General features: G+C 39.4%; 1 protein-coding gene across 4 annotated transcripts in view; it reads right to left on the bottom strand.

Moving 5' to 3' along the window:
* PPARGC1A (PPARG coactivator 1 alpha) overlaps positions 1–14,559 on the bottom strand; it is a 96,078-nt gene that overhangs the window by 33,596 nt on the left and 47,923 nt on the right. For all 4 annotated transcript variants that reach the window (XM_042467987.1, XM_042467988.1, XM_042467986.1 and 1 more), the window contains one exon: positions 1,623–1,817. In XM_042467987.1, the coding sequence (XP_042323921.1) occupies positions 1,623–1,817 (195 nt within the window). The remainder of the gene's footprint in view (positions 1–1,622; positions 1,818–14,559) is intronic.

Below are 14,559 nucleotides of genomic sequence, written 5' to 3'. Positions count from 1 at the left end.
AATCAGGCCTTGTAAGACAATCCTCCTCAAATGGAAAAATGTTGCAAATGTCCAGAAGAAAATTATCTACTACTAAGTGAGCAAGTATGTGCTATTCTGAAGTCTTAGATAGACCTAAAGTTTGGAAAATGACTTTTTGCACTACTATTTTTTTCTTTTTTGAAATGGTTCTAGAACCTGGAATCCAATATAACTTTTCTAATTTCTCGTTATGCCTAGCCAAAAAACAAAACAAAACAAAAAAAACCCTCCACATTTAACTAGACGGCTGAATGGAGAAAAAAGTGACATGTCAGTTAACTGTGATCCTTGCACGCATCTTTCTCATTCACTTTTGTAGTATAATGGACCAATCCTCACAGCAATTTGGCTGTCATGGTTTCTCTCACAGAATCCAGAGAAATAATAATTTTAAATAGGCACTGGCAATTCTCTATATGCCCTCAAAAGTATTCCTTATGAATACATCAAACCTAGGCACTTTGTGCCGGCCTGTGGGCGGAGTAAGTGTGCAGCGTCCTGATACTGGACACACTGACTCCGCCCCCAGGGCATCATGATACCACATGCCGTTCCAGATGGTGCGTGGCATCATGGCGCAACTCTGGCGCTGCATCCAGATGATGCAGCATTGAAGGGGCACCATACAGCCACCCTGCCATGGCTATTGCACCCTTTGGAGGGTGCAAAAAGGAGCCACTTTTTGCGGCTCTTTTTACGCCCTCTAGAAGCTGGATCGGGACCGCGGCTTGAAGCTTCTGTGGCTCCAATCCGGCCAGGAAAAGGACGGCTGTATGCCACCCCTTAGGGGCTGTTTGTACAGCTCCTTATTTCCCTGGACAATGTGGATGGTTAATGAACCTGTTTAAACCAGCAACACAGGTATGACTTCAAAGCTAAGATGATGTTTTACTGAGTATCAGTTAGGCATTTAAGTTGACTGAAAAACTGACTGGCATCCAGAGCCTTGATCACAAACTAGATTTACAAGAAGGCCACTCTGAAGAGAAAATGGTAGGTGAAGAATCCTCTTGTCTTCCCCAAACTGAATATCAGCAAGTCCTAATACCACAGTCTATGTTTTCCTCTTGCTTCATGACTGGCAGTGTATGCACACTGAGAAATAACAAATAGATTTTGTACTGAGCCCTTCAATTATCAATCCCCATAGGAAGAAATTTATTTCCTTTATACGATCGAGCAATACTAGCTAGCCAAATAACTGTTAACTCTAAGTCAAAGTTGAACCCAACCTTCATTAATAAGCATCTTGTAAAAATAATTAAAAGGGAAATTTACATCAGTGTTACAAAGATACTTCAGGAATAAAACATGCACTCAATAAATGTCTAAATACATTTATAAATACAATGGTGAGAGCATCACTTATCAGAAAAATTTCCAGCCAATACTACAGATTCAATTCAACAGGATTCTGTAGCCCGCACATTTATATTTATCCAGGCAGTCCCCAACCCCACCTTCAAATTTCCAAGTGCAATTTTGTACTCCTTGGGTTTTCAACCTAAATGAAACCTTATTGTGGCTACATCATACCCATGAAGTGGATTGTGAGAGGGCACCTCCATTTCCCGTTAAACACTAGGAATGTAGATTCTTACTAGAGACGGCTCTTCTGCCTCCTGAACTGGAGGGGTGCCGTCAGGCATTGGTGAAGGGCTAGTATCATTTTCGTTGGTCACATCTCCATCTGTCAGTGCATCAAATGAAGGCAATCCATCTTCATCCACAGGGATACTGTCCAATGTCTCTGTGAGTACTGCTAGCAAGTTTGCTTCATTCTCTTCATCTATCTTCTATGCAAGCAGAGGAAAGAAAGAGAGAAAGGTGAGTCAGGATGGGGTAACATGATTACATAGCCATATAAAATATAATTTTGTTGGATTAATTTTGTGAGTGAACTACCATGTTCCGACTAACATATCTTGGTTGCTTTTGGAGCAACCCATACATTTTTGGAGTAACCCATTTGAAGTTGCAACTATTCTTTCCCATTTCTTCTTCCAGTATTTCCTCACTTTCTCCCATCCTCATCTCATCTTGTACTTAGTGCAATTTAACCTTTAACAAAATCCTAATCCTAACTAACAAGGTTCAATAAATAAGATAATTAAGAGAGTTGTATTAGAAAGAAGAAGAAAAACACTGAGACCATTATTTCCCCTAGACATCAACCCATGGTACCAGAATTTAGTTATCAGTACGTTATTTCTTACTTCCATGCATTTCAAAGAGTAGCAATCAATGTTTTTTATTATTACTAATGACAGACTCTGTGGTTTCCTTTTAAAAAAAACCCACTGTATTCTGCAGGTTGCCTTTGAAGTTGTCCTTTTCAGTTATGTAGTTTGAGTGCTTCGCACAACTGCAGTATGCGTTTATCTAATTCAGGCTGTAATTATAAAAAGTAGATTAATTCCTAATCAGATGTGGCTGCAACGTTAATTTGTACTAGATATCTTATTTCGGTACCAGGGACTTGTTTGTGTCAAATCAAATATATTTAATATCCTTGCATTCCTCAATGCCATACGTTCCAATTATCATACATATATTTGGAAAGCAGAAAAATAAAAGCACTTATTATATTTTGGAGATTTGTCACAGCAATTATTAATGACTTAGGACTAGGAAAAACTCCCTGTGGAGTCCATGCAAAGATTGTGTTGGCAGCCAAATACAATTCTCAGAAAGAGAAGGGAAAAGGAACAGTCCCCATATTCTCTGCAGATGTCACACTTAAGCAGTTTAATGCAACCCAGGAGTGGACAAGGGCTGATACCTGAAACACAGTGCAAACCTGAAAACAAAGAATTATTTCAATAGAAGTTAGTAAGGATTGATCTTAACTGAATTAATTCCTGTTCATTTAAATCTACCATTTAACAAACAAGCTATATATTGAACAAATATAGAATTATAATGTTTGGTAATTTTGTTGTTTAACGGCCCAAACCCAAAAGATCCAATGTGCACTACCCTAATTATATGCAAATTTTACCCCTTGACATTTTTGTGTTGTTATGCTTACTAGCTAACAACAAAGATTTAACAAATAAATGAGACTTGTGAGAGTCATATCATTCTTTCAATGAACAATTAACAAAGTCATATGTCCTTCAGTCTCCCCACTCCTCTCATTTTCTATATCCTCCTCCTGTTTGTTGCATAAACATAGACTATACAGTATAGGAAAAGCCAGGGAAAAATCATTAAGCAGTTCATTGAATAACAAGAAATCTGAAACTTCCTATCTCCTGTAATGTTTTGCACATCACTATGTTTTGCACATGTGCATGTAATTCTATCACATGCACATTATATCCAAGGTGCATAAAGTAAAGTGAAGGGTGTGTAAAGTGAGGGACACACAGGCATGTTCTATCCATCTTCCTCCAAGATGACACCTTACAAATATGCTGTATCATTTTCCATCCTCCTGAGATACCACAGCCTACATGCTGTGAATGATGGGGATTGCAATCTGGCACACTTTCAGTGTATGATGGGGAAAGCAGGCCTACAGACGTTCCATTATGTGTACATTAAGCTTATAATCAGATCATTGCACCTATCAATTCCCTTATACCTTAACAGATATGCTTGCCACAGCTTTTAGAGTGGTATTCATTCTAGTAAAAGTCCATGGAAGAATAGGCTTCAGTCCACACTGAACCTCCAGCAGTGTTGCATACAATGGTCAAGTGGGACTCCAGTATTCAAGCTGCCATCAGAATATTGCCAAAAAGTGACATTTGAAACAAAATTGGAGGTCCATCCTCAAGTTTAAAATCTTAATCTTTTCAGGAGAAACCAAAAGAGCTTTACTAAGGAAGGAGTTACGAGATTTCTCAATTAATAGTGCTCATATATTCAGATTTCACTTGAAGCAAAAACTGATATTAATTTGGGCATACCATCTTTTCCTGAAATATCTGAAGGATTTCAAAAGATGTTGAAATAATTCTGCTAAGCCTCGAAAAATAACTCAGGAGGGTTCAGTCCATTCTCATCCTTTTAGTGAAACAACGTGAGCAGAAGATTATTGTTAACTTTATGTCTGTTTATATATTTTGTTCAGCTCTTCCAACAAATTCCTCTTGGGGAGGGGAAAAGTAGGGTATAGATGTGTTTGTTTACATGCATAAATAAATAAATAAATCTATATATAAGAGCTATGACCTAACAAACTCTTCATTAGTCCTTTCCACAATTAGCTGCCACCAGTACTTTTTGGCATATGTATCTTGTGTTCTGAATTCATTTAGTTGTTTTCCATATCATCCTCCAGACCTTTTCCCTGAAAAATTTTTTCCTCTTCCATGTCATAGGTACACATTAATCATATATACTCTTGCAGAGGCCTTGGCATGTGCTCTTCCTTAACACTTAGTATTTGCGCTTTGAAACAGAAACCAAAATACATGGAAACTCAAAGTCAGAATGTGGGGTAGGCGTTGGTCTTTCTCATCATAACAATTTCAATTAGTCCCCCCCCCAAAAAAAAGTTTCAAACAATCAAACATCCCTCAGAGAAAAGCAGTGGATGTGACAAAGAGGACTCTGTTAAAACAATTAATGTCACTTTCCATTATTGCTCCAGTCCCAATTTACAGAGCAAATAAATCAAAGTCACCACAGATGATGGCACACTAGCCAGCCACCACATGTCTGTTCACAAGTGACATGCCATTGCAAATGTATTAACACAGTGAAATGACGTCGAGAGATAGCCTTTGTGCAGCTTAACCATGTGCCTACTCCTAAGCATTGTATGCACAGAAACATTTTTATTAGTTAACATAGCAAGAGCATGACTGAGAGAAGACAAAGGTACAGTTTTCCTTTACTCACTTCTTTGAGCAACTGGAAGTTTGGGAGGCAGAGAAAAGTATTTTGAGTAAAGGAAAATTTAGGATGTTTGAAATAGGGTTATTTATAAAGTATATAAGTTGATGGTGCAGGGGTGGGCTAGTTACACAGAGACTGGTGATGACATTTTTAGGAGTAATGTCACCAATGTCTACCTTTTCTTACTAAGTACAGGAAAATGTCCTTGAAGAACGGACAGTCTAGAATATAGTATAGGAGACTGGGATAGAGAGAGACTGGAGCAGGCAACTGTTACACCTGTATAGGCTTTGTTACAATACTTCAAGGAAACTGAGAATTAGGAAAGTGTACCTAAAATGTTGTATAAATATGTTTCAAGGAGGGATTTGAAAGAAAGATCTCAACATTTTCAACCTGTGGGTTACTACTCTCATTATTCCCAGCCAGCATTTGGGGAGAAATCAAGTTGGTGGATGGTGAGGTGTGTACTGGGAGGTAGCTCTAGGCATAAAGACCAGTAAAGGAGAAAGGAGGGAAGTGACTTGATGGAGTATGAGACCTTTAAGGTCCATAGATAAAGCCATGCTGGATACATCATATTTGTAAGGTGTCTTCCCAAGATACAATCTCCTCTCATTTCAGCAAATTCTCTCCCTGACCTTCCAGTTCCTATCTGCTAGTGTGTATGTGTGTGTGTTTGTCACAAACACCAGTAGCTAGCTACCATCACAGACCTCAGATTGTTAAGCCAAAAGCTTTGGCTAGCAAGGAAACAAAAGCCTTGAGAGAAGGTCATTTTGCAAAATCACTCCAAAATATGAGTGCAATATTCTAACAGATCACTCTTAGGATAATGTTCATTAAAGTGTCGACTCCCTGCTTTGTGCTCATGGCATGAGCCCTGGTGTTGACAGCACTGGGAGACAGCCCTGCTGCAGCCAAAAGCTGTAAATTTCACTATTCCAGCATTGCCGCTTATGAAGCTCATCTTCCACTGGGGACATTCCAACAATTATATGGGCTAGCCTCATCCTGAAGAGCACTGAATAGATCTAGACAGGTGCTGAACAGGAGGTCAATAAGCAAGAACGCACTCAGCACCTCGCTGAAATGATCCCATATATTTTGCATCTGGATAACACTGAGGGAGTATTCTAGCTTTCCATAGAAAAATAAAGAATTGTTAAATGCTCATGTAGCAAAACACATTCTGAGCACTCATTATTTTTCCCTTATAAAATTACTTAAATTGCCAATAGTGAAACAATGCTTCATATAGGATTGCAAAAACAGGTTTTCCCCAGACTGACACATGGCACAAGTATTGTAATAGTCTTGTCACTCTAAGGATGTGAAAATCTTCCTATTTCCAAGTTACTGAGTTCTTCCATTCCACCGGAAATTTTCTTTACATCCTTTTTTTTTTTTTGCATCAGATTGTGAAATCTTCCTTTCTTCCTATATAAATATTCATTTACACTCTGAACACATTTTTAAATTTGTGCATTAGTTCAAATCATATAAATTATATAACATTTCCCCACTGACTAAAATTTGTTTCTGTATTTTTCTTTAAAAAATATGAATTTTGGTTACACATATTTTAAAATATGCAGATTGTCTGTTGTACACTTTATTTCTCAGATATGTCCTTTAAGCCTCACCAATGTGTAAATGCATGAGCCAACGTCTGCATTTTCTGCAAGTCTTAGGAATAGGAAAGAACTACTTTGGCTGAAGTTCCCAAGTCACACAAAATTCTTTCCCACTCTACATGCCTCATACTTGGTGACAGAGATGAGAGGTATTTTATTAATGAAGTCAATATTATTGTTATAACCAACACAAACATCAAATTGGTGCCAGAAAAAGTGATCTCTTTTCGAGGACTTTGAGATGGCATCTTTTGAAAACAGGAGAACATACGGCACTATGAATGTTAATGACTACAGCTTATCCCCGAAGAGGTTCCAGAATATGTCTTAGATGACCTACTGTTTGGGGAAAAATATAATCTGGGGATTAAATAAAAGAAGAGAGGGGCCCCAAAGGTTGCCAAATGCAGCAAATGGGCAACAGCACCCAACTTTAGGTGGGCAGTATTCTCTACTTGGGCCCAAAATATCACACTCACATTTTGATGACAGAGAAGCTGGGGATCCTCGGGGGAAATCCCCACACTCCAATACAGCTCTTGCTGTTGAAGACATTTTCAAGTTCCTGCGCATTTTTATTTTCATTAATTCTCCATCCAGCACCAGTTTGCCTACCTTCTTTTTTTGAGAGTTTGCTTAAGCGAACTCCAAAGACATACAAACACACACATACAACAGGACATGCTTCAACTCTTTTATGGAGCCCATTGAGATAATGCTTCTCCCCGACCATTTGGGCTGGGGAGGAGATTTTGCTGGCCTCTCATTAGAGACCAGCATGTTAAAGGAAAACAGCATGCTCTGCTGGCTGTTGGGAGAGGAGGGGGCGGGGTTTAGCCTGCTTGAGGCTTCCCTGCCCAAACTCCTCTCACTTGGCTTCAAACGCTGGCCCACCCTCCCGCCTCGACATCAGTGTGAAAATTAATTTTGGTCGCCTCGGGGCCGGGTAGGAATTTTCTCCCCTTTCCAAGGGTTTTTCGCCTACCCCACACTGTTGGTTGAGGACTTTGACAATTGGCATGGGTGTGGTCATAAATAGGTTCCACGCATAGGCGGGGGGAGATAGACGTTTTGGTGAACACCTCGGCACCCTCCTAAAGGGTGAAGCTAGGTCTCTGGAAATCACGTTTAGGTCTTGCGAGTAAACGTGAAGGGAAAGAGACTTGCCTTGGGGCTGGCTTGAGATTTAAACCCTCACTTAAGTCTGGCGAGTTAAGTGGGGGAGTCTTGGGTTGGCCTTCCGGATGCCGGCCGGGGAGCAACCCAAAGTATGGATTGCCCTTGGGGCACAGGTGTTTTCGCCCTTTGGAAGCTGGGGAATTGGTCTTGGAGCAGACCATCTGCCAGCTGTTCCTACACAAGGTTCTCCCCCCTGGTTTTTTGCAGTTCTCGAAGAAATAAGTTTAAATAAGTTGAGTTAAAAAAAGTTGCCCATTTTATATCCCAGTTCTCTTGTGTCTGGTCTCATTATTAATGAGTTGGTCAGCAATGTTTTGTGTGAGCATATTTCTTTGGCGCTGTCAAAAAATCTTTTGACACACATATGCCCAAACACTAAAGAGTTCCAGATCAACTCGACCCAAGACCCAAATCAAAGTAACACATTAAAAATGGTGTCTATGCAAGAGATAGATTAGAAAGGAATCGACCCAAGACCCAAATCAAAGCAACACATTAAAAATGGTGTCTATGCAAGAAATAGATTAGAAAGGAACAGTATCAGCCAGGTATCTTCCTCTGACTTTATAACATACAATCCTAAGTGGCAAAGCAATAATATTCAGGAGCACAACTCAGAGCAGGGGTGAGCAACTTGTAACCTTTCAGATTATATCAGACTGCAACTCCCACCAGCATACTTGGGCTATTCTGCTAGGACTGATGGCAACTACATCTGGAGGGCCCCATGCAGCCCATTCCACAGCTATGGATAGAGATTATGGCTGATCACAACTATCCATGTAGGAAAATCTCTGTATTCAGTGGCACACATCTATTTGCAAAATGTATAGTGTAGCAACCTTGACACATTGTCAAATGGTATCAGCTCAAATTCATAAAAGAAAACATTTTTAAATAAAACCCCTTGCCCTCTTAACAACAATGCTTTGTTTTGAGCAGGGATGAACAGCACATCCCTGCATGTCTTTGTGAATGCCACTACCAAATGGGCCACCCATCCACTGAATTTTGGTGGCAAGAAAGGCTGCACTTCACTTTAAAAATGTGTACATAGTGAGCATCCATGTTGTTTTAAACTGTAACCCTTATCCTTGAAGCCTACTGAAAGGATAATCCTGCTTTAAAACAAGGTACACATTCCTTATTTTTGATGAAAAAAATGTGCTGGAGGGCAAAGCAACCTCCCCACTGTCTACCAGGCCCATGCTTAGTTTATGGTATAGATTTAAGCTTTTTTGGCACTAAACATTTGAGAAGAGGCTACTAAAGGTTTTCTGCCAAAGAAACAAAAAACCTTGCATGTTTTATTGCCTCTAATGAGTTGTTGCAGTTCAGAAGTTTCCATTACAGCCTGACAATTAAGTTTCTAATAAACTGGGGAGCTACTAATTGACTTGTTTCACAAATACAGTACCTTGCTAGCAACCTGTAGCAACACATTTTACATCCTTTGACCAAAAATCATTCAAGGCTCTTGCAAGCTACTAAATGATTAGATTTCATTTGTGTAAACTGCCTGTCTTTCCCCTACTCTGACACAAAAGCTTTGGCTTTGATCACAGAGAATGAAAAAGAAAATGAGCTATCAAACTCTTGACTGTGTTAACAAAACACAAACGATAAGAAACTGTTGTGTTGGTTCTAGTGCAACTGTTGCAGTCCATATATAATTCAATCCACAAAAATGCAGTCAATCTGACTAAAAACTAAAGGTCATTCTACTCAATTTATAGGTAACACTGAACACAGTATTGAGAAAACACCTGAAAGCAAATGATTTTATCAGTGCTTCAGACCTCAACATTTACTGATGATATGAGATCATATGCTGAGTACTAAATGCAGTAACTTTGCTTTGCACATATGGCATGATTAACCATTGGATGGTGGCAAATACATATCAAGCTCATTTTTAAAATGCCAAGGCACACTATCTGACCATTTCTCTTCTATTCTGTGCACTTCACAACATACAGCATAAACAGAGGAAAACTTTAGGGCAAACCTGAGTTGCAAAGAAGAATATTGTGTCCATCAACTCAATCCAGCTCTAGCCAACACAACCAAGATCAAGGGCTCAATTTCATAGAGTTGGTACTCCATGAAATTCAAGAACCTGCAAATATCCAGCAACTCATAAAGGTGATACATTTGAATGGTATCCGATTTCAGTGTAGCTCATCCTCTGGGACAAAAATAGTAAGAGACTAGACATCAGAAGAGATAATAGCAATATAGTTTGATCATACTTAGTGATATCCAGTCAAAATCTAGAAGGGGCAGTGAGAAACAACTACCAATCAACCGGTCAGATAAGATAAGCAATTTATTTTAACCGACAGCACAGCAGCAACATCTGTGGAAAGCTGGTGTTTACAAAATGATTTTGAATTGAATAAATCTTATTTATGGCGGTCACCTTTTGAAGTCCTAGAAAACATCCTTTAAAAAAACTTTGTTAAAGAATCTTTTTTGTTTTATTTTGTTTTGTTTGATTTGCAGGAAGGCTTACTCTCTTTTGCCATGTCACAAGAAAAGATGGCTGTGTTACATGAAAAAATTACTTGATCTGTAGGGCATTACTATAATGAATTTATTCCTTATTGGTAGAATGGTGGGAAACTAATCTCAGTATTTATGAATATAATTCAGAATGTAGTTATCTTATTGAAAAATACAGTAATTACACTAGGACAAGTACCTGAAGGGTTTGAATGATTGTACAATTCACATGTCTGACTTCAGGGAGGAAAGTGGGACAGAACTCTTTCTAGTTAAATAAACAAATAATAGTTGCCAGTTCAGGTGATAGCTTAGTCACAGGTTCAGCAGATCATTTTACAGAAGCTACTATTTTTTCAGTTATAATCCCCCTCCTAGAACAGAAGGATAACATTATTGGCCTGCCCCACAAGACTCTTTTAAGGATTACCCAGATCAATGAACGTGACTCTCAGGGAACACTTAAAATTTGCCGTATCAGTGCTAAGTGCTACTATTATTACTATTATGCAAGCAGCTATCAATGTTGCAGGACAGTTTCTTCCTCTCTGGGTTTTGGTGTCTTGCCATTATTTCCTTCCTCGTAGACTTGTCATCTTCATGCCTTCCCCAGCCAGGAGACTAAAATAGAAATGAGCAACGGACTGCACAGATATCATCATCACATGCCTCCAAGTTATTGCATGCTTTTGCGTGTCTGCAGGTCTCAATTTTGTGTGGAAGAAAAGACAGAGACTGCTTTCTAATTTATCTCTTTAAAAGTAAATACAGTCAACCTAATCCCCAAAACTCCATAAAGGCAGTATTTTGTGTGTGTGTGTGTGTGTGCACGCGCGCATATATGTCTGTGCATGCATACACTTACACACAATACTCACACATATTCTCTCTAGTTTAATCCATTATGTATTGCAGGCATATGGCACTAATCATAGCAGTACACATAGGGCTCTCCAATCTGGACTTTATTACACTAAGCTCTGACCTGCATCTGCAATTAACTCACCACGTAACCTCAGAGCTGGTGTGTGTAACCTTTGGCCCTCCAATTGTCTTGAACTACTACTCCCATAATCTCTTTTAATGGCCATGGTGGCTGGAGCGTCTATGTTTTGAAGTCTAAAATATCTGGAGAATCAAAGTTTCCTCATTTCTGACTTTTTTCCCAACCCTCCCATCTCCATGTACAATGTTGGAATATTTTATTTGAATGAAAGCATTATGAAATAACTTTCTGTCCACCAAGACTCTCCCAAACTGATGCCCAATCAAATAAATAAAAACAAATCACTCTTTTAAAAGTCTAAAAATAAAATAAAAGCCAAAGATCTGACCAAAACAATTCAGCTTTCAACTTCAAACCAGAAACTCAGGAAGGATGGAAAATGGTAACACTGTGTTAACTTAAAAGGTTTGCTGTAAGGATTAAAAAGATAGCATATATGTCACTCTTCAGATGATTGGAGGTGACATAAGTGTTCAATATTTTTATGTATTTATATTAAACTAATTAAAAGCCCTCAAACAGATCTGTAAGTCAAAGTGAGCATTCCCATTGATTTAGATCCCTCAACTGTTCATTATGAGTTTGTTTATACAGTTCCTCAGTTTCCTTGGTTGTATCATGATTAATGAATATCATCTTGCTGGCACATAGGCTTGTGTTGTTGTTGTGTGCCTTCAAGTTGTCCCCAACTTTAGGCAATCCTATCATGGGGTTTTCTTGGCAAGATTTGTTCAGAGCCTTCCTCTGGGGCTGAGAGACTGTGACCTGCCCAAGGTCACCCATTGGGTTTCCATGGCTGAGCAGAGATTCTAACCCTGGTCCCCAAATGCATAGTCCAACACTCAAACCACTATGAATAGTCACCATATATTTTTGAATGGGGAGATGATGACAACCAGCCCTGCAGAGTTTGTGATCTATGAAGACGAACAAAGTCTACCATCCAGAGTAGCCACTCAATTCTGCAGCCTGTGACTGTGATCGTGAGGAGTGGAAAGGGTTGGCAGACACTTGGTACATCCATTGCTTTACTGGTGGGTCACAAGTACTGAAGGCCTGGTGTTTACACAGAAGGACAAAAAGGAGTCTGATTATAAATAACAAAATGTTAAAAGTATACAGAACAATGTACAAAGTTCTCACTTAGCAAGTGAGTATTACTGCATGGTATCTCATTTTTCTGAAATGTGTTAGCCTTCACAGTCATGGTTGATGAAATGAGCTTCACTGTAGCCCCAAGAGCTTTGTTCATTTGCTCCCAGGGCTCTTATATAGTGACAACAGGACTGTAGTGCTTGATGTAGCGTCACAGTGTTAGGAGACATGGCAGAGCCGCATTCCTTGCATTCAAAGATTACATTTATGGACAAAACTGAACAGACTGCTCATTCTCTGATAGCCTTTTAAAAACAGAGTGCCATTTGCTCACCACCGCTCAATGTGAAAGAAGTATGTGAACGTTTATTTTCAGCCTCAGTACCTACAGAGACGGAAGATTTTAGAGTAACAGTGAACGTGACTATAAAATGTTCTTCTGAATTCCTAAAATTAAAGTGCTATGAATTTCAGTGTATAGTATAGCCCTATCTAACCACATCCTTTAATTTTTCTGCCAAGTAATAAAAGTGAATGTGATAATCTACCCCCGCCCCATGGCTCAAGGAGCTTTCGATTACTACAAAACTTATTATGAAAGTTGAAACCACTTGTTCCTAGAAGAAGAAACAAGTATTTTCTGATACAATGGGACTGCTAAGGAGCCGGTGCTCAGCTGCCCCAGTTCAAACTTTTTGAAAGAGAAAAAAATATACACACTTACAATTATCTGTTCGCAGGTGGAAAAATGGGTTTCCTGACAGCTAGAAAACACCATTAGAAAAAATAAAAAACAAGTAAATTTTTTGGCAAGAATTTCTCTTGGGATTTAAACAACCTGAAATATTCTTTCCCAATACTCTCCCAACATTTGAACATCCCAAAGTGTTATGATGGAATTATTCTGTGGAGAGAAATGTGTGGGCTTTTTGTAACCCCTGGAAGGGGGGGTTACACCCAAAAAAAAGTGTTTTCCTCTGCAGAATAATTCCTCTGCATCACTTTGGGATGTTCAAATGTGAGGGACATACCAAAGAGGAATACTCATTTTCTTCCATACATCAGTAAAAACTACCATAATTATTTCTCCATGCATATGAGGACAAAATATTAGAGGGTCTAATACCTGCTCTTCAGTTATTCATGCATGCATTAAAAAGCAGACTCTGTGGCACTTATAGACATGCATATGAAACCATATAGGCATGCATAGTTGTATGTGTGGGAGGCAGAAAACAGCAAAGAACAAAGTTCTCTCTTTCCTTCAACTGCCTCCCTTCTTCTGATATCCTCCTCTCCTAAAATGGGCTGTTAGACTACTGCAGGGGTGGAAAACTGTTGTGGGACCAGACAGCTATTTTCTGCTGGCAATACACCCTGGGACCTGAATAGATTGCCAACATGCCAAATAATTAAAGGGGGGGGGGGGACAGCTGGTCAGGCTTGAAGGGCCAAGGACAACAAAACCAACCTTGGGGACCACACATAGCTCCTACTGCCTACCACTTAGCTATCGCCATTCGACTACATGCAGTGGCATGCAAAATGGCCTTGGGCATACCATTACACAGAATGAGACATGTCCCTCAGGCAGAAGATGCTGGGAGGCAAGGAGTTACAACAAGGTCCTGGAAAGGCTATGTGTGTCATGCAACCTAGTCTGCACTCCCTAAACTAACCTGTTGTCCTAAAGTGTGGCAGAGCATGATGTCCCATTGTCATTGTTGAAGAAATTTTTATTATGGTCAGTGTTTCCTACATGGCAGGTGAAGAGGTGCTATCTACATGTTGGCCTCAGTAGGAAAATTTCTTGGATCAGCCCTATCAGTGCTTGGTCCATACAGCCATGTTTTCCAGAACCTGGAGCAGGCTTGTCTAAAGCTTGTTCACTCATCAATATATGTAGTCTGCAACAGCAAACAATGAGACGTCATAAACCAACACTGACTTAGCATGCATGTCATCTAAAGCACAGTGAGCTTTTTCCATTGGAACCAATTTATGCAATCAATGTCAAGAAATTGAAATATGAGTAAACAAACATATGTGCAAATGTGAACCATCCTTAAGAAACAGACCATTTCTAGGGAAAGTGCAACATCCTGTATAATATTGCCTCTTGGGTACCCCAAAATGGGAGGAGAATGGGAGGCCTTGCATCCCCCTGAAACTGGATCTGGCCCCATGTCATGCCAAATTTGTGATATAAATTAACACAATTAACACATAACATAGAAAGACAACAATGAACGACAAGGCAGTTAA

The sequence above is a fragment of the Sceloporus undulatus genome, chromosome 5 (assembly GCF_019175285.1).
Source record: "Sceloporus undulatus isolate JIND9_A2432 ecotype Alabama chromosome 5, SceUnd_v1.1, whole genome shotgun sequence".
NCBI lineage: Eukaryota > Metazoa > Chordata > Lepidosauria > Squamata > Phrynosomatidae > Sceloporus > Sceloporus undulatus.
This window is presented reverse-complemented; position numbering and strand designations above follow the sequence as displayed.